This window comes from Canis lupus, chromosome 28 (genome assembly GCF_048164855.1).
Source record: "Canis lupus baileyi chromosome 28, mCanLup2.hap1, whole genome shotgun sequence".
Classification (NCBI taxonomy): Eukaryota; Metazoa; Chordata; class Mammalia; order Carnivora; family Canidae; genus Canis; species Canis lupus.
This window is the reverse complement of record NC_132865.1, coordinates 1,083,974-1,104,309: the sequence shown is the minus strand read 5'-3', so window position 1 is coordinate 1,104,309 and position 20,336 is coordinate 1,083,974. Positions and strand designations below refer to the sequence as shown.

General features: G+C 46.1%; 2 protein-coding genes across 10 annotated transcripts in view; one reads left to right on the top strand and one right to left on the bottom strand.

Annotated features, from left to right (window-relative positions):
- Positions 1–20,336, top strand: part of PTDSS1 (phosphatidylserine synthase 1) — a 73,572-nt gene that overhangs the window by 1,951 nt on the left and 51,285 nt on the right. The window contains exons 1-2 of one of the 4 annotated variants that reach the window (XM_072803828.1): positions 18,570–18,709; positions 19,128–19,272. The exons of 1 other annotated variant lie outside the window; for it this stretch is intronic. Coding sequence is in view for 1 of the 3 variants with exons in the window: in XM_072803827.1 (XP_072659928.1) it covers positions 18,531–18,709 (179 nt within the window). In the remaining 2 variants the exon portion in view is untranslated. Of the gene's footprint in view, positions 1–18,455; positions 18,710–19,127; positions 19,273–20,336 lie in introns of those variants that run through there. 2 more of the 4 variants (XM_072803827.1, XR_012019819.1) reach the window with 2 other exon arrangements.
- Positions 1,160–19,244, bottom strand: MTERF3 (mitochondrial transcription termination factor 3). Of its 6 annotated transcripts, none has more exons than XM_072803831.1 (8): positions 19,184–19,244; positions 15,140–15,488; positions 14,122–14,274; positions 9,527–9,716; positions 6,118–6,265; positions 5,681–5,752; positions 4,400–4,561; positions 1,160–1,448 (listed from the first exon to the last, which is right to left on the bottom strand). In XM_072803831.1, exons 2-8 carry the CDS (start codon positions 15,471–15,473, stop codon positions 1,254–1,256), a joined length of 1,254 nt encoding a protein of 417 aa, XP_072659932.1. In that variant the 5' UTR covers positions 15,474–15,488; positions 19,184–19,244; the 3' UTR covers positions 1,160–1,253. The 6 variants fall into 6 exon arrangements, with proteins under 6 accessions (XP_072659932.1, XP_072659936.1, XP_072659935.1 ...); XM_072803835.1 differs by having other exon boundaries at positions 19,114–19,239; XM_072803834.1 differs by lacking the exon at positions 19,184–19,244 and adding an exon at positions 18,008–18,080.

The following is a 20,336-nucleotide window of genomic DNA, read 5'->3' as shown; positions in this document are numbered from 1 at the left end:
AGAGGGAGAAGCAGGCTCCAGGCAGGGAGCCCGACGCGGGACTCGATCCTGGGTCTGCAGGATCACACCCCGGGCTGAAGGTGGCGCTAAACCGCTGAGCCGCTTGGGCTGCCCTCAAAACCCTTTCTTAACCCAATTCTGAATTCAGCTGGATTGTGCTGCTGCACATTGTACCTGCTGAGGCTGAAACGTCTAAGGTGGCGTCCTCCCCCACACGTCTGGTGCTGCCTCGGCATGGGCGGAGCAGCTGAGGTTTGGCCGGGCGCCTCCTCTCCACCTCGTTTCTCCAACAGTCACGCAGCCTCCTTACGTGCTGGCTCCGGGTTCCCAGGACAAATGTTTCAAGAGGACAAGTCCCAGCGTGCAAGTCCTTCTCCAGCCTCTGCCTGATGATGTCTCATTGGCCCAGAGTCCGTGTGGAAGGAGACGAGGAGCACACATACCAGGGGGGTTCACTGGAAGCCACCAGTGTTAACTGTCCGCCCAAGCTTGTGATCCCCAGGCAGACGGCTGAAGCCACAGGCCTGGCTTCACAAGGAACAATCTGACCCAGGCGTTAAATTACTGGCCCGGGATCACGTGTCTAAATGATAGATGGGGAAAAGACTGTCCTTTCATGCTGCAGATCTTTGCCTACTGGCAGGAAGTCAGAGGTTTGCTGTGGCCTTTTACCAGGTCTCCTTGCCCTTTACTTACCGTCACATTACTCCCCCCGCCCCCACCCTTTCTCCTTCCCTGGTTCTCAGTAGCCGATTGTGGGCAAATGTGGGTATCTATGCTCAGGAAGGTGACAGCGCAGATCGTCCAAACTGGAATGTGTTTTATCGCATTATCTACGTGAATAGTAGCTATTAGGTGGATGTGATCTAGCATGTTCCAGAAGCTCGTAACACGTCACAGAAAATACAGAGGTCTTGTGATGAAACCACGTTGGAAGGCCTGCCAATGTCAAAGGGAAGCCTCTGTCCTCGTCCTCACCGGGACGGTGTGCCAGCCTATGGGGAAGTGTCTCCTTCCCTCGGCTTGCTGTGCTTTAAGTTCTGTCCTCCCCAAGAAGGAAGGAAATGAGAGTCAAAGAAAAATTAAGTCACTCGAACTTGTGAGAAGGATCTGCCACAGGCGTCCCCACATTCATGGCGTCAAGAAATTGTTTCCAGCATTAATGGAGGCCTGAGGCATTTATTTAAAAATATGTATTATTCACTCATATATACATTCATTTTACATTATTACATCTTAACATTCATCAAAAACTAAAGAGTTTTTAAGAATTTCTCAAAGTCCTGTACTGAGGCTTTGGCAATCTCCTCACAGAATATTTCATCAGGTACAGACACAAATTTGTCCAGAGAGATGTAGTTAGGTTTTGTTGGATCATACTGTGCTCTTCCTAAATAGGTAAGAAACAAATGTCTTTCTTTGACTTTAAACAACCTTGTATTAAACACCTAAAAAAGAAAAAAAAAAGTTTTTAAAAACGACATTGTGCACTGAAAGATGACCTATTAAACTATTTATTTGGCTGAAAATTTTGATTAGGCTAACAATGATAAAGTAGTGACACATGCTCGGTAACTACGATAAATGCCACAGGCCTTAAACCATATAGCTTCTGCTAAAAAAATGATGATTCAAAAGGGATTCAAAACAAACAGGACAATTATAGAGTAATTAAGGGCTATACTGTAGGCAAAGAACATTGGGTAATCCAGATGGAGGAGATGTTAAAACCGCAAATCCTCCGGCCCTGCCCCCAAAATACTTAACAGCAACTCTTTGTGGGGCCCACCGGTTCCCCAGGTGATTCTGATGACTGCCAAGTTTGAGAACCCAAGTTGGAGATCAAGGTCTATTGGCACCAAAAAGCTTCAGGATCTGTGGAGCTTCCTTACTTTTGTGAAATTCCTGCTGCTCCCGCTCTCTGCTTAGTGTTGGAATGAAGGAACCCGGCCTCTGGGGAGCAACTGGGGAAAGCAGTCCTGCCGGTCTTGGGGTTAAAACTCAAGGAGTAGCATGAGCGGCAGCAACTTTAGAAAGGAGCCAGAAACAGGCCAACGAGAACTTGTTTTTTACAAGAGAAAATTGGCTTCATACCACGAAGTTTCTAAAGCACCAGCCAAAGATTTCAAGTCCACCGGTTCCCTCACAGTCCTGTCAGTTAATGTGTATCTTCCTTTTTTTTTTTTTTTTAAATGTTAGCCAGACCCCAGACCCCTACAAGTCTGAGAATCTCAATAAGGAAGTCCCAGTTCTGTAACTGGACTTCCCAGAAGCAAGGGTTTGAGGTGCCCAAAAGTCTGTGTTTTTTAAACAAATTATTTTGATGCATCCGGTCAAGTTCATAGTTTCTGTCCACCTCTGCGACCCCCACTCGTTCTTTTTTTTTTTTTAAAGATTTTATTTACTTATTCATGAGAGAGAGAGAGGCAGAGACACAGGCAGAGGGAGAAGCAGGCTCCAGGCAGGGAGCCCAACGCAGGACTCGATCCCGGGTCTCCAGGATCATGTCCCAAGCTGAAGGCTCCCCTAAACTGCCGAGCCCCCTAAGGTCCCCTCCCCCCCCAACTCGTTCTACTGACAACTCAAACGCCAGGTCTTAGATGGTAGCGCACCCTAGTTAAGAGCATGTTTTTATACCTAACTGCCAGAGTTCTAATCTTGGCTCGGCCCCGTTACCCGGGTAACCTTTGGACGGTCCTTTCATGCTTACATTGTCACCTGTGAAATAGGGCTAACAACAGCACCTATCTCAGATGGTGGCTGTGAGGATTAAATGAATGAATACAAGTAAAGCAGTGAAGACAGCTGGCACACAGTGAGCACTCAGTAGCTCTCATTATTTCTATGATTTTCCTACCTCTTCTAAATTAACAGTTCTATATAAGGTACCTGGTTAAGACTCTAACACTGTGTAAGTCAATTACATGTTAGGAACTTGTCTTCCACACGAGATTACAGATTCTACAAGAATACAGATCATGTCTGATTGATTTTTGTATCCCCAAATCCGGTTATTAATTATTATTAATTACCTAACAGCCCAGGGGAAAACTAATCGTTTTTGCGTTTTACTTGAAGACCACTTACTTTATGATTGTTCCAATAAGCCAAGTTTGTAGCACTGCATTTTTAATAATGAATACATATACAGTTAATGAAACAAAAATTCTCTATTAAGGGCTCATTCGTAGCGAAGTATGATAGGTAAATAAACATTGCTGTTTGTGAAGGAATTATACCAAATGCAATCTAGTTTTGAGTTCTATGAAAGTCCTATTTCCTCCGCCTATTTTTATATCAAGAACACGTGTAGCAAACAGAGTAGGGAGGTCACTTTAATGAATTTCAACCTTCATTTATCCAGTGAATACAGAGGGTCTAGTCACATGGCAAAAAGGAAAGGATGACTTTGATTTAATTCAGTCATTCATTGGTTCAGCAAATATTTATCCAGTGCCTACTAAAAGTCCTGGTGTAGTTCCAGACGCTGGAAATACGGCAGTGTATAAATCAGACAGGATCTCTGCCCTCGGAGAGTTAACATTCTTGTGAACAAGCAGACAATGTCACTTGCTAAAGAACAGGGACGTCTGATTAGCTTGGAAAATATAAAAATGGCTTTGGCACAACGGTAAACTACAACTGTTTTATACTTCGGTAGGAGATGATTAAAATATGGCTTATTAACTAATGGATCTATTTATTTATTTACAAAGGTTTATTTATTTATTTGAGGGGGGGGAGAGGGAGAGAAAGAGATCGCGCACGCATATGCGCGCACACACCCTCGACGGGGGGCAGGGAGAAGGAGAGAATCCCAAGTAGGCTCTCCACTGACCGCAGAGCCCAACGTGGGGCTCGATTCCAGAATTCATGAGATGATGGCCTGAGCTGAAACTAAAAGTGGGACACTTTAACCAACTGAGCCACCCAGGTGCCCCTAACTGACGGATTAAGATAGACTGAATAAAAAGTACACGTAGAACTGAAAGGACCCTTCAGGGAAGTGATCTTATTCCCAATTTAAATGGGAAAAAACACACTTGGGAATGTGTTAGATTCCAAGAGGCAAAAAAAAAAAAAAAAAGATTCCAAAAGGCAGGATGAGCAGTAGGTAACAACTCTAGGGAAACAGATTCGTCCCTATGTCTCCTCCGGAGATGGACATGTGTGCCTAGAAGTTGTATACTTTTCACAAGTGTTCCCTCAACTCCATGTGCTAGGTATGTTGTTGATTTACAAGATGGGCAATAGAAATATGACCTTACTACCAGTGTCAATCTCAGAACCAGTATTGGTCTAATTCCTTCCCAAACAGCAAATAATTTTTGCAGAACACCCAGAGAACAGTTCTGGGTGAAGGGCGATGACAGCTCTGAGAGGGCTGTGTGCTCCTTACCTGGGGGAACCTGACAATGAGGTGGTGGGGAATGTTCATCACATTGTGCACGTAGTCGAAAGTCTCAGTAAGTTTCCTTTTATTTGCAGTTAACATCTTGGGGACTCTGGTGATCATATGTTGAATTTCATTATGTTTAAAACCTAGTTCAAGACGATAAACCTAAAAGAAAGTAGAGTTGCTTGCATCAGGAATGGAAACAGTCATCTTGGTAATATGCCAGAGGACACACTGATTTCTTTAAAATTTGAAACGAGGACACCAGAATCTGGGGACAGCTGTGCCAGGGTCCGTGGCTTCCTGCTCCTGGGGTAACCTGAATTTCAAGCCCCTCTCCTGAGAGGAACTGCTCACAGCCTGGGGATTATCACCAAGATCACCAACAGGAGCGGTCGTCAGGATGAGACACAAGGATGGTGGATGTGGAAAGCCTGGTCAGGCTGGCTGTAACAGGCCCTCCACCACAGACCAGCTGTTAAGATTTCAAAGTGTTTTTTTGAGTCTCCACTCCCAATCACACTCATTTACATGTTATCTGGAGAAACTACATGCCAAAATGTCACAGATGATAAAACTAACTACCCGAACGTGTGTTAGGTCCTCCGCTCCCCGAGCAACCCGCTGCTCTTACTACTCTGCATGCGCTGCCCCTACTGGGTCCTAAGCCCCATGAGAGCAGGGACTGTCACCCCAGCACAGCACATGGGCAGCTGCTCAATAATATTTCAACAATTGGACATGGAACACTGTAGGTTTTTAAATTTTAAATACTCCTACAGCTTTGTATACTAACTACTCCGCGGCCTTGTTGTCTTGGAGCGTCTGGTATATCCTGTGACAGAGTCAGAGCTGCCAGTGGGCAGTCTGAGGAGAGCAACATGCTGCCACTGGTCTCTTCACCAATGTCTTTTGGATCCAGCCTCCAAGACTCCTCTCCCGCCGAGGTGACATAAACCTGGGGTCTCAGACTGGGCAACAGGCGCGGTTTCCCGGTATCACCCGGCCCCCTAATGCACTGCTCTGGGATTACTGGTATCAGCGTCTGCAAGGTGATTCACGCCTGTGACACCTGGGAAATGTGAATGTATTATTAACTAAAACTGCCTGCTAGGTATTTATTGTATCATTTCTTTGTCCATCTTTTTAGAAATGACTTTTTTTTTTTTTTTTAAGGAATGACTTCTTTCACAATCTAGTTTTAAGATGACAGAGCGAATTCCATCCTCCTCTTAAGCACGTAGAGAAAGAAGCTGATTTCTGAAAAGCTTAAAGTCGACCTACCTTCATGTTTTCTTTCACGGGCTCCAGGCTTCCAGTTAGTAGCCTTGGGAGACGAACCACCAGATCTCTAGTCTACAGTTATAAAACAATCCGTTATTACTATACATGCACATCCAACTAGTTCGGGAAAACAAGGCATTGCTAGGGACACAAAACGAAAATTTAAAATATGAGCCAATCAGAAAAAATGCTAGGAACCCGGAAAATACATAAACTTAATACTGTTTGAGAAAAAAAACAAATACTGGAAATAAAATTTAAGGCACCAAGTTGATGGAATATTATAAAATGATACAGCTATATATTTAACCAGTAGAGTAATTCATTCTTGTACAAAAATACCTGGCATTTATATGTGCCAGGCATCTGTGAGAAACGTGAGATTTAAGTTACTAAATGTAGCTCACATGGAAATAGACAAATTCTCTTTTCTTTACCTTCTTCACGCTGAGTTCAAGTTCTTTCTGAAAAAATCCCAATCTGTTATCCAATCTTTCCACTGAAAAACTCAGCAAAAACGGCGCATTTCTGACCATCTGTGCAATCTGTGCCTTACTGAAATTTTTTGATTGTAGATAAGCCACTCTAGAGAAAAAAAAAATACACAGTACCTATAATTAACATTTACTAATGTCATGCTACTTTCCACAGTAACAAACAAGAGATAAAAAACATTCCATGATAATGGCTCAAATATGGTTAAAGCAAAACAAGCACCCATCCAATTCTAGAATGGTTTCCCATTTATACTTGGAAACCAAATAATTTTCTAATCTAATAGATTCTCTTTTTAGTTAATCTGACTTATTACTTGGTAAAAAAAAATTAAATAGCTTCTATTTAAGAATTTTTTTTGCTAAGAACAGAAAATCCATAAATTAAATTAAGAGATTCCAAAGACCCTCAAGCATGGTGGAAATTGAAAGAGGAAATTTTTTAGTTTAGCAAATTTACTGAGGATGTATTTTCAAAAGTAATTTTTACTGTGAGATCCCACCTCACACCAGTGAGAATGGGGAAAATCAACAAGACAGGAAACCACAACTGTTGGAGAGGATGTGGAGAAAGGGGAACCCTCTTGCACTGTTGGTGGGAACGTGACCTGGTGCAGCCACTCTGGAAAACTGTGTGGAGGTTCCTCAAAGAGTTAAAAACAGAGCTGCCCTATGACCCAGCCATTGCACTGCTGGGGATTTACCCCAAAGATACAGATGCAGTGAAACGCCGGGACACCTGCACCCCGATGTTTCTAGCAGCAGTGTCCACAATAGCCAAACTGTGGAAGGAGCCTCGGTGTCCATCGACAGATGATGGATAAAGAAGATGTGGTTTATGTAGACAATGGGATATTCCTCAGCCGTTAGAAACGACAAATACCCACCATTTGCTTCGACGTGGATGGACCTGGAGCGTATGATGCTGAGTGAAGTGAGTCAGTCGGAGAAGGACAATCATCATACGGTTTCACTCATACGGGGAATATAAGAAATAGTGAAAGGAATTAAAAGGGAAAGGAGAGAAAATGAGTGGGAAGTATCAGAGAGGGTGATGGAATGTGAGAGACTCTTAACTCTGGGAAATGAACAAGGGGGAGTGGAAAGGGAGGTGGGGGGAATGGGGTGACTGGGTGACAGGCACTGAGGGGGGCAGTGGATGGGATGAGCACTGGGTGTTATACTATATGTTGGCAAATCGAAATCCAATAAAAAAGTACAAAAAAAAAATTTCCTGTGATTTCCATTGCATTTTGTTAACAGCTAAGAAATTTCCTAAGTTTCTGGGAACCAAAATAAGGTAGTAAAATAAAGAAGGTTTGACTATGAAATAACATTACTGATTCTTAAAAGCTGTTTATAAATATAGTAAAAGGCATAAACATATTAAATGTTTACAGCATACCAGAACGTTATCTTGCTTAATTCTCACCAGAAAAAAACAAAATGCCTATGATACTTCTATACTGTATACCATCAGAGCTAATGTTTTATAAGTGACTCCTATTCCTTTAAGGGACTCAGATGACACGAGAGAAAAAAACTGATAAATTTAACTATATAAAAATTTAAAATGCAAGGGAATCCCCCTAACTATTGACAAAATCAAAGTGGCAAGTATTAAAACATGTCACAGAGAAATAACTAATTTTGTTAAAATATAGAAGAATGCTTACAAAAGAAAAATACTTCATTTTAAAATGGCAGAGGATATATGTGATTTATAGAAGAGGCGATGTAAATAGAAATTCAACATAGGAAAAGATCCTCCACACATTTCTGAAACAACAGCGAGGCATGGTTTTAATCTATAAAATGAACTGAAACCGTGAAGTTTGATGACCCTGTATTAGTGAGGGTAAGAGGGAAACTGGCACTTCCGTATGACAGTGGGAGTCTAAAGTGGAAAACCACCCTACCAAGGACAAAATGTACATACCTTTTCACCTAGCAATTGCATTTCTAGAAACATATAGCAATTATGTTCCAGGCAGTCAGCAGCAGCAGAGCTGGTTATGTCAGACCGAGTCTCCTAGAATCACTCCTCCTCTCCCCTGTAACAGTTTGTCTATATTATACCAGAATGTAAGTCCCATGAAGAGAGACGCGTGTATATCTTTTGTGGCTCAAGTCTAACTTAGTGCCTTGTGTATATAGGAGCTCAACTTGTTCAATGTTAGGGAACCTTTTCCTAACTTAGAGACAAGGCATTGGACTCTGATGGTTCAAGGAACTGCACAGTTCTCTGAAATGCAGTGAGGCTCACCATCAGTGGGAGGATAACCTGGGGGTGAAGACCAGAGGCAGCCAGTAAGGAGACTTACAGCAATCTTCATGTGAAATGGGAACCCGAGGTGATCTTCACAGTGAAGATTAAGAGAAATGAGTTAACTGATTTAAGAGATAAAAACAGAATTGGTAGGTGATATATTAACGTGGAGAGTAAGCGAAGAGGAGCCGAGGTGCCTGTGTGGCTCAGTTGCTTAAGGGTCTGCCTTCCACTCAGGTCATGATCTCAAGGTCCTGGGATCAAGACCCCCGTTAGGCTTCCTGCTCCCTTTGCCCTTCCCCCTGCTTGTGCATGCTATCTCTCTCTCAAATAACTAAAATATTTTTTAAAAAGTAAGATAAAGAAGAGAAGCCAAAGTTAATAGCAATATTTCTGACTTGGGCAACAAGATGAGCAGTGATCCTACTCAGTAAATCTGGGAATACAGGGAAGAACTGACTTAGGTGAGAAGTAGGAAGGATGATCACTTCAAAAGGTGAACTTAGGGACGGTCCCAAAGCCTAGCAGGACTGCTATCTCACAGATCAATGCTATCTCATCTCCCTGTATCGATTCTCACAGATCTAATCAATTCTTTAAATGCTGAATGAATATAAAGAGGTTTATGGAAGTGCTTTGTAAAGAGGAAAAAAAGAAACCACCAAAATAGCCAACTTACGGAAGTGAGTAAGCAAATTATACAACAATGTGCCAAGAGGATGTCAAAAGTTGCCCAGAAAATTAAAACAATCCACAAAAGTTCAGACTTTCATAACTCTAAGTGCACTCTCAGCCATTTAGCCATTTGTTAATGGCTTAAAGATTTTTTTTTTATTCTGGTTTCTGAAGAGAAACAGTTAAGTATTGACTCAGCAATAAATTGAACACATAAAAATGAGAAGTTGAACAAAAGAACTATTTTAGATACTTAACCTTGATCAAAGAAAGTCCGTAACAAAAAAATTAACATTCATGTTCATTATCAGCTGATCATTAGGCAGCTGAGTCTTAAAAATAACTTACAGACACATTTCCTTCATAACCACTTCTTGGGTTATGCAAAAATCATTGTAAAAGCCCCACCTGGTCTTAAGATTTTCAAGGTCTTCAGAGAAAATAGCGTAGTTTTTAGTCAGGTATGGTCCCAGCTGGTTATCTTCTATACCCAAATCTTTAAGAAACATGAGTATTTGCTTAATGTCTTTTTCAAAATCCAGTCTCAGAAGGAGGTTGGCTGCTTCTGGATGTTTTTCTATCTTTGAGAGATCCACTCCTATAATAAATTACACATACTGTTTGAAGATGACTATTTGGCTAGGTCATTAAACATCATACATAAAAACACAAGGAATTACAGATGAAGATCAACAATCTGTCCAAAAGAGAACTGAGATAGGCCATTAGAAATTTCTAAATATATTTAAACTAAACTGGTTGCAGAAACAAAATTAAATGAAAATGAAGACGTAGTACTTATTTCAAAGTCACATATAAAGGAAAACAGTGCACTTGGGGCTAAATTCCTACCCAGAACAAATTCACTGAGTCATACTGCCCTAGCTAGGATCATCATCTTAATCCATGGTTTCTTGAATATTGTTTGAAGGATGCTTATGAGCCCCTAGTGATCTCCACAGTAATTGCTTAACTCGTAATTCTGCCGTGTAACAAACCCTTTGAATAGTTACTTTCTTTGATGTCTGTCATTTCCTTAGTTATAAGGATTATTTTCAAAATATGCTTCTGATCCCCTCCAGGTGGGGGAATAAAAATAACTCTATGTCTTCTCACTATAATCTCCGGGTCTTCAGCATGGAGACACGTACCTTGAAGGAGCTCAAGAAATCCTGTGTGAGAACAGGTGAGCATATACAGCCCTCAAATAGACAACAGAGAAGAAAGTTTACAGTCTTTAACCTTCAGATATCCTTATAATCTCAGGCAGTCTAAGAACGTGAGACAAGGCACGGGAGAAAGCAAGTTGTAAAAGTATTCTCTGGTTGTGGATATAATTAGATGGCAATGTTAATTAGGCATGGAAACAAAGTAACCTGTAATTAAAAATTCTCATTAAAACTGCGCATTTTATTCTCTCATTGTTTTTCCTCTTTTATCTGATTAAAAGAAAAACCATGAACAGGAAAGGGCTATTCCTTACCTTTAGAGTAAACATTTGAAGATCATGTAAAACCTTAAGGTTTGACTTAAATTTTATAGTCTTAAAAATATTTCTTCAGGTGCAAAATAACTCTCAAACTGATTTCCGGATGCAACTTTAAAGTCTTAAATATAAGAGCAATGAAATAAAAACATCCTTTCTTTAACGGTATACACAACCAGAAAAATAAATTATAATTTCATATATTATTAGATCCAAACATAATTCTAAACCCAAATTTCTTGATATTAAACAGGCATTGATATAAGATGATCGTGAACAGAAAAACAGATTACACAAACACACATACAGAATGGAGACTCGAAACAGATCCAGGATCAAGTAAATAAAATAAAAAAATTAGCATATGATAATAATGGCACTTCTAATTAATGGTGAAAAGATGTACGATTCATCACGACATAATGGGACCACTACCTATACATTTGAAAAATAAATGTTTCCATTACTACACTTACCATGGTGAGCATGATGTAATGCACAGAACTACTGAATCATTATGTTGTGTATCTGAAACTATATAATGTCAATTATACTTAAACCAAAGAATAAAATCCTTCCGTATCTGATAGAAAATTTTCAGAAAGATTAAGAATCTAACTATGTACTAACTCTAAAACTACTGGAAGAAAACAGTGTTAAAAATATTAAGCTTTAGTACATAAAAATATAAAACCCAGGTACGGCTTTCTATAATAAATATATTTGCACAGAAAAAGGTGGGGAAAGCTATTCAACAGACTGGTGACAGGGTTACCTTTGGAAAGTGGAAACGGGTATGAAAAGAAGGTGAGAGTTCTTTCTCTTTTAACACTTGCATTATTCACAAGGAGATGGAATTCTGTTATAGTTTAAAAATAATATTAATAACAAGTCAAATTATTGGATGGATAGATAAATAAAGACAGAAACTAGTTCCAAGAATCTGTGATAAATGTGGGAAGGGGTGCTTTAAAAATAACATAAAGGGTTCAGACTTCAAACTTAACTTACTATTACAGCTGACATGTGCTGAAGTGCCTTGCTCAGCATGAGCCGTCACACCCTGACTGTGCTCAAACAGAAATCCTGAAAAGCTGCTTTTTAACAGCAATAGGAGAACAGAATCTCATCAGGAGAGCACACTGCTGTCAGCACAAATCACATGGGCTTCCTCAAGATTTCATTAACTTGAAAAAATAGTCACGGAATTCCTACTATGGACCAGGCACTTCTGTCAGGCTCTGGGGATATTAAACAACGAGTAATACACGCCTCTAACTTCTGGGTGACCGCAGTCTAAGTTGCTTTTATCGCTTAACTACAATTATTACCACGGTGTTCGCTTGTGGTCACACTTATTTCGTGTATCGATCAAGGTCTGGCGGGCGACAGATTCCGCCCCGGACTGTGCGAACAAAGAGAACTCTAACGAAGGGACTCGACACAGTCAGTGAGAGTCGTGGGAACGAACAAGGGCACCCCTGGTGCTCCAGAGGCAGGGAGCACAAAGTATTACCCGAGCCCAGGGGGCCTGCAAGCCATTAGGAAAGGGCTGCTCAGTGGGAGCCGTTGTCATGGAGCATGGAGCCAGGCAGTGACAGGACCCAAAGCAGGGAGGGAACAAGGGAATAAATACTCCCACCTGCCCTCGCTCCCGTCCTGCAAGGGCCTCCCCCTGGCCGAAGCTGCCCAGAAGCCAGCTGGCAAGGGAGCTCTGGTGCATAGAGGCTGGCCTCCTGGGATACAGGGGAGGCAGACAAAGGCAGAAAAGACATCTGAGAAGCAGACAGGCAGCAGGACACTGGGGTCCTCACAACTACTCCCTGCCAACACAACCAGGGCTCCTCCAACGTACTGTCACTTAAGTGACTTCCCAGATGTGCCGGTGACGTGTCAACATACAGATGAAGGAGTGGCTGAAACATATTCCCAAACCCTCAAGTATGCTGGAAATTATTTCAAGGCAGGGGCCACGTCTTCTATTTATCTTGTACTGGCCACAGCACCTATCCTAAGGCTGGGGGAAGCTGCTGCAGAAGGAAGGGGACTGCCTCTCCCTTTGCAGCAGATGTCATCTTTCTCTCCACTTTGAAACCACAGAACACTTTGTCTTATGTGGCACTTCCCACTGGACCTTTCGTCCTTGCAGCCCAGTTATTCCTTAGTATATTTAGATGCCTCTGAAGACAAAGGCCATTCCCTGCACATCCGGGCAACTCGCGCAGGAGCAGGTCAGTAAACAACCGTAGTACTGTTATTAGGGCTAGAACGGAACTGAGCCCGGGGTGATGTGAGGCCCAGAGGAGGGTCACCGAGGACATCTCAGAAGTTGCTGGAACTAAGTCTTCCAGTTGTCAGAGCTGGAAAAAGGAGGGAAGGGGCAAGCAGTGAGGTTGAAAAGGGAAGCAGGGGCCAGACTAGATAGAGCTGTGACATCCCGGGAAGGCTCTGAAGGATTTCCAGGAGGTCACTGACAGGGTCAGCCCGGCATTTTAGAAAGAGAACTAATATTCCAGAGATCATCTGGACAATGTTGCTGGCAAGACAACTGTCAGGTTTGGAAGCTCCTAACCGTCCAGTGAAAAATGAGAGCCTACAGTGAAGCAGTGCCTGGAGACTGAGAGGAGCAGATGAATTTGAGAGAGAATCCCTTACCTACCCCGTCCCTTCAGTCCCCAGGGAGAAAGGAGGTCAGAGAAGTTGGAAGCGTGCCAGAGGCTGCAGTGAGGTGCTGGACGGAACAGGAGAGGACTGAGTACAGGTCTGCAGTGAGATGGTGAGATGGCTTGGCTGCCTTCAGCCACCCGGACCCACGCGTCCCCCCCAGCCCACAGGCTCAAGCAGTCACGGAGCGGGCCTGGACAGAAGAGCCCATCCATGTTAGGGGGTCAGTGGGCTCCAGGAGGAATGGTGGGGGGCGGATGGGGTGGGGAGGAAGGAGTTCCTCATCTGGTAGGGCTTACTGCAGGAAAATCTGTCCTGACAGGCAGGCTATTGGAAGTGTGGGAAAATTTGGCCCTAGAAATAAAGAAAATGAATCAAAGGAAAAACAAGAATTATTAGCGACTATGGAAAAATGAAACGTTGTACAGGGAAGGAAAACAATGCCAGAGAACAGCAGCAAACAATATTTATAGTCATAATATAAGGCTGGCTGATGATCCATCTAGAAATTGTTACCATAACTATAGTGGGCAAGTTGAAGAGGGGAAAAGTACATGTCTACCTACGAGAGGTCAGCTAAGGTCTAAAACCCATGAACGAAGCAAGGGCACTACGAACAGTTACATAAACAGGGTTAACTACAGACCCGAGGAGCGTAAAAGTTGAGAGCTGCCCGCGGGAACGGCGTGGAGGTCAGGAAGGAGGAAGGAGAGTATGGTTTTTCACGAGAGGCCTCTTCCCACTATGTGACTTCTGTTCATCTTGATAAAAACTACAAATGCTGATTTGAACAAAGTGAGGCAAAAAAACAAAGAAGAATACACTCGAGCACCCATAGGTGGTTCAGACTCACCTAAATGCACTAATTTCTGCAGAGTCTCGGAATGATCCACGTAGTCTCGGAGGGTGAACGTGTCTGGGGGCAACGGAGGGTCTGCGATGATCTGAATGGCCTCCTCCTCGGAGACGGGCTGCAGGGGAGCCAGGGAGGGCAGGTCATCCAGAGCTGGGCAGGCACCGGGTGGAAAGACAGAGGCCGTCAGCTCCCAGCCCGCCCTACCGCGACGCCTCTTCCCGAGCTCGCCTCTCCTTAAATCTTGGGGTCACTTTAGAATTACATGTCTGACAAGTTTAACATCTGCCTTCTGAGAGGTAAGGTTACGACTCTAGAGAAATCAACCACTGTTGCTCCAAGGTTAGAAATCCGGTGGTAGGTTTCCCCTCGTCAGGAGCAGGTCCTACACAAAATCCCTCTCCACCATCAGGTAAGAATGCTAAAGATCAACTCACCTTCAAGTACGTTTTGAGACAGATTCTACTGTAGCTTGTTAAACTGGCCCAAAAGACAACATATTCTACCAGCCAGGTTTGTATGCGTTAAAGTCATTACACCCTGAAACGTCTTTCAGTGCAATGCCCTCTCCTCCAAGTTACTCTCAAGCTTTTTGGGATGTTCTATTTGTGTTCTTTTTGGTTTGCTGGTTGTGGAGGCTGTCACACTACCAGACAGGTTTGGCAAAATTCATAGGACTGTATGCTCAAAAATGACGACTTTTACTTGGATACAATTATATCCTCATCAGGAATACAGTATTAGGATAAATTAGACCCTAAAAAAACCTAAATTACCACCTGAAAATTTTTTTTATAGAGAATCTAAGTAATAAAGTATTAAGAAAGCAACTCTTACACATACATCTGTAACAAAATATTATAGACATTAATCTATAAACTTTTTTTTTCTCAAATAAGTGGATAGAACTGGCATTGTTCTCTTACTAGCCTGGTACAAAGTATGCCTTGAAATGGGCTAACACACTATTAAGAGTTAACTTGTTCCAAAGGGGACTTTTCTGGAAGTTCAGAATTACCTTCTAGAGGCAGCTCAGAATCAAGGCTGGGTATCTTTTGTGTCTTCGGTGTCTGTTCATTCACAGAAGGAAGCAGAGTACTTTGGGCAGAACCAATCTCCTGCCTACTTGGGTTGGCCGACTGGGAACTATTCCGTAAGGAGGAAGTCCTGTAAGCCTTAAATCCCCACTGGAGAAAGCAATTGCCAGAGGACATCTGTGGCTGAGCAGAAACGCCATGCAACAATGTTTTTCCTGCTCTCGGAAAACGTTTTCCCAGTTGCATAGCTGTAACGAAGCTACTCAATTTAACTGAATTGAACCATCTGGGTATCTGTCGGGCTGACAAAGCCATTTTTCTTAAAGTAGCCTATAAAGGAAATACATAACCATCAACGAAGAGAAACTTACTTAAATGTTTAGAACAGTATTCAAACAACAAAATGATAAACTGGAAAATCTTTTTTTTCCAATTAAAAGATGTTTAGTAAATTTAGAGGATTAGAATAATCGAATGCTTTTTAAGCACAGGAAAAAAACCAAAAACAAGGCAGTCCCAGTTACAAACCAAAAGACAGGAACTTCTGAACTAGAAAGATAAAGATTTCTTTATAATTTAAAGCAGAATCACTAAAACTTGTAAATGTTTAAACTATAGCTGAACCCAATAATCCCTGTTAAATTTAATATTTAAAGGAAGTAAGGGGATGCAATTAAGTGTTCTTAAAATTTGGTTTGAAGGGGGGGTGTCTGGGTGGCTCAGTGGTTCAGCGCCTGCCTTGGGCCCCGGGGGTGACCCGGGGGTCCTGCGATCGAGTCGCACATTCGGGCTCCCTGCATGAAGCCTGCTTCTCTCTCTGCCTCTCTCTGTCTCTCATGAGTAAATAAAATCTTAAAAAAAATTTTTGGTTTGAACAGCATTTAAGAAACAGATTGTTGATGAAGACACTGAATTATCCAAATGCATTTTGTTTATACATTACTCATGAAATAAATAATTCTACTTTGTCCTAAATAATCAGTGTCCTAGGTATTATCACTGTTATCTAGAAGACTGTTTCTTGGTTAATCCTCTGGGCTGAACTGTTGATTATTTTGGATAAAGCTGTTCCTCAAAAGGGAATTAACAAAACCAATTTTGTCAAATTCTGTTTTTGGCTGTAGAAAAAAAGAAAAAGAAAAGCCTTCAAAAACAAAAGGTCAAAACTAGCAAGCAAAATGAAATGACAGAAATACATAAGCAACGAGCAACGAATACATAAATGTCTGGCCAAAAATGCAGTTTTTTAAAAAGATTCTTATAAGGAAAGGCTGTTATGACGTTAAGCTCCAGGATTATGAAGAGATTTTATATTTAGCTTAATTAGGAGAGTGGATTTGATGTTACAATTTTATGTTACGATAAATAAGATAATCCACATAAAACATAGCATGGAGTCCGGCCTATGGAAAATGCTCAACACATGTTGGCCATTTTTATCGTCGTTGACTATACATCCAAATACGAAGGAAGTATTTGCTGCTGAATTAATTGTAGCATACAACGTTTTGATCTGTTTTTCTGCTTATTGGAATTCAGCTTGTTTTACGCTCAGAATTAGAGCAGATAACCGAAGGTCTGTCTTCCTGGAGATTCGGAATTTAGGGAAGTCTCCAGAAAGATTCCTGAAAGTCAAAGTCTCACTGTCACTCTGGAGTGATTTTAGAAAGGAAGGAAGTCTGCACAACAGCCTCGTGGGGTAGGTGCTTCTCGCTGAATCCTGGCAGGAGATGGCAGCCAGGCGTGGGCCTTTCCCGCAAGCCCGCGACATCCCGTCTCTGCAAAGTCGAAGGGAGGAAAGTGGAAGCGCGGGGGCCTCAGAGCGCGGCCTGGGCGACCCCCGGGGGCGGCGGACAACGGCCGTGGTGGGGCGCGGCCACCTAGGCCCTGGGCGCAGCCACGAGTCCTTGTCCCTGTGCCTGTAAAACACTGGACTCCGCAGGTCTCAGAGCAGACTTCGGGAATCCTCCACGGGCGGCGAAGCCTGGCCGGCTCCGCTTAGTACGCCTCCCGTCCGCCCGCATCCCGCCCGCATCCCGCCCGCATCCCGCCCGCGTTCAGCGAAAGGCCTTCGCGGGGGCAGCCCGGTGGCTCAGCGGTTAGTGTCGCCGTCGGCCCAGGCCGTGACCCCGGGTCCCGGGACCGAGTCCCCGTCCGGCTCCCCGCAGGAGCCCGCTTCCCCCTCGGCCTGGGTCTCGGCCTCTCTCCCTTTCTGCGTCTCAGGAATCAATAAATAAACCATTTCTTTAAAAAAGTGCTTCACGTGCTTCTCCTGCCCGGATCCCGTCGCATCATCGCTTCGTTGCTGGGTGTGCCCCCGGGTGGATGGACTGTGCGCTGCGCCCCCCCCCCGGGTCTGGGGGGTCTGGGTCACCGCGTCTACGTCACAGCCCCCTGCCTACGTCACCCCGCGGCCTGGGTCGCCCCGGCCCCCCGCGACCCCCGCCCCGGGCCCCGAGACTCGCCGGCGGCAGCGTGCGCTGGCTGCAAATGGCCCCGCGGCCAGGAAGGACACCAGATCGCCGGTCTAGGCCGCGGCCACGCGGGCGAGGGGAGGCGGGCGGGGCGGGGCGGGGCGGGGCCGGGCCGGGCGGCGGCTGACGCGGTGCAGCGGGAGCGGGCAGGACGGTGGTCGCCTCGCCGGCCCGGGACCCCGCAGGCCCCCGCAGGCCCCCGCAGGCCCCCGCAGGCCCCCGCCGCCCGCCGCCCGCCGCGGGAACTTCCGCAGGAAGCCCGCCCCCGCCTCCCTCCGCCGCGCCGCTGCAAGCCCCGCCTCGCCGGTCGGAGGAAAGAAACCCGGACGGGCCCGAGCCCCCGGGCGGCCCCCGCCCCCACCGCGCTCTACCTACCTGTGGCGGCCCCGCTCCGGGTCGCGCTAGCGTGCCCGGCCCCGCCCCCCGAGGCCCCGCCCCCGAGGCCCCGCCCCCCGAGGCCCCGCCCCCCGAGGCCCCGCCCCCGCGCGCTGCGGCCGGAGTGGGCGAGACCATCCGCGAGGCCGCGCGGGGGGGGGCGGGCGGCGCGCGGCGGGAGGAGGCGGCCCGCGCCCGCCGCTGCCCCCGCCCCGCTCGCTGCCCCCCGGCGCCCGGCGCCTGCGTTGGGGCGGCCACGGCGGGGCGCGGGCGATGCGGCTGGCGGGGCGGCAGCGGGGGCCCTGCCGGCGGCGCCCCCCGCCCGAGGCCGCGTTGGCGGCGCCCCGACCCCGCCCTCCCGCGCGCGTCCCTCCCGGCCGCCGGCCCCCGCTCGGCGCCAGTCCCGGCCCCGCCGCCCGCCCGCCGTCCGCCCGCCCGCCCCGGGGTCGCGGCCTCCAGGGCCCGGGGCCGCCGCCAACGCCGCCAACGCCGCCAACGCCGCCGCAGGACGGGGAGGCGCGCCATGGCGTCGTGCGTGGGGAGCCGGACCCTGAGCAAAGACGACGTGAACTACAAGATGCATTTCCGGATGATCAACGAGCAGCAGGTGGAGGACATCACCATCGACTTCTTCTACCGGCCGCACACCATCACCCTGCTCAGCTTCACCATCGTCAGCCTCATGTACTTCGCCTTCACGCGGTGAGCGGGGCGCGCCGCGGGCGGGGGCGGGGCGGGGGCGAGGGCGGGTCACCACGGGGCGCCCCCAGCCCCGGGACCCCGGGACCCCGGGACCCCGGGACCCCTCGCCACCTCCCGTGCACCAACCACTCTGAGCACGTCCCGCCGCGCGCTCAAAGCCCCGCGGCCCACGGCGCTTCCACGCGCCTCCCCCAGGCCCAGGCGCCCCGGGACCCCGCGCCGTGGGTCCCCCCGCGTGCCCCGCGCCAGCGGCCGTGCACAGACTGCACCCGCGAGTTGCACGACACCGCCTTCCCCAGGCTGCACCTCCGCTGTGCCCGGCACACCCGCCGCCTAGCGCAGCCCTGCCCCCAGCCCCAGACGGCCCCGCAACGCAAATGAGGGAGACGTGCGTCCAAGCTGACCTTTCCCCTTCCAGCCCAGGCACCTGTCGCCTCTTGGGCTCGTGGCTACACAGACACCGGCCCGCACTACCTGTCGTTCGTGCTGAGATGATGTATCATCAGGCAATTGCAGCAGCGCCTGGCGCGTAGTAAATGCTCTGCAAGTGATAAATAAGACACGTAAGTCTCAGTACAGCACACTCTCTCCTCCCCGGAAACACACACACACCCCGACACGTTTAGCCACATGCTCCAAGCCCCCCTGATGTACACTTGCACAGGCCACCTCTTGATACCGACATCATAGGACTGTACTCACTGAACACGTGGCCCCTCACCCCCAGCCCGGGGAGCCATTCCATCCCAGGAGCATGATGACATGCACACCCGGGTCCTCCTTACAACGATATGTGTTTTCCGAAAGAGCCTCTTTAAAGAAACGAAAGGTTTGCCTTCCACACTCTTAACGGTTTAAAAGATCAACCCAGATAGGTGTAGCTTTGGAACCAGGCTGCTGGCTTCAGGTGTCTGTTGTCCACCACGGTCGCGCTCCTTAACCTTTCTCTGAGCCTCAGGATCCACACTTGTAAAATGGGGATAAAGCACGTGCTTACCTCATACGGGTTTATGAGTAATAAACGAATGCGTGAATGCACATAGCGGAGTACCTCATTCACAACGCACAATTAACGTCAGTCACTTCTCTCAGTATTTTTATCCAACAATCAATGGTTCTCATTCCAGGTCAGCAGAAAATGTGCAGAAGTGTATCGAGTGGCCACAGGCATTGGAACTTCTGGTTATTAGTAGGTGGGGATTAAGGTGCTAGGTGTGTTATGACACATAGGACAGCACTGTTTGAGAAAGAATGAACTGTCCCCTAGACAGATGTTTGTGTGTGCACATGTATGTGCAAGATCTATACACGCACATGCACACATGCAATGCCAGTGGTGTCTCTGTTGGGAATCGCCGCAGTCTTTCAGATTTTCATAGAACTTAAATATCCTCCTACAGCTCACTCCTTTCTTATTTCCACAATCCTTTTGACTCTTGGTTCTTATTTTGTGTTGATCTATTTGCATAAATCTACCTAAAGCCGTAAAGCATAAGTAACAATCTTAATGATTGAGGGATACAGCAACTATTATTGTAAAGTCTTCTGCTAACTCTAGTGGATATGACTAGACCTTTCCATGGTATCCAACCGAGAACGTATTTTTAGCCCTGCAGAAAACTCATTC

Bases quoted from the DNA above. Each gene is read 5' to 3' on its own strand.
- MTERF3 (XM_072803831.1), bottom strand. From the start codon at position 15,473: ATGGCTTTGTCAGCCCGACAGATACCCAGATGGTTCAATTCAGTTAAA. The intron at 6,266-9,526 runs GTGGGGCTTTTA...TTTTTTCTCTAG, and splicing joins CTTGAAAATCTTAAGACCAG to AGTGGCTTATCTACAATCAA. The intron at 4,562-5,680 runs GTAGGTCGACTT...ACTTTCTTTTAG, and splicing joins CCGTGAAAGAAAACATGAAG to GTTTATCGTCTTGAACTAGG.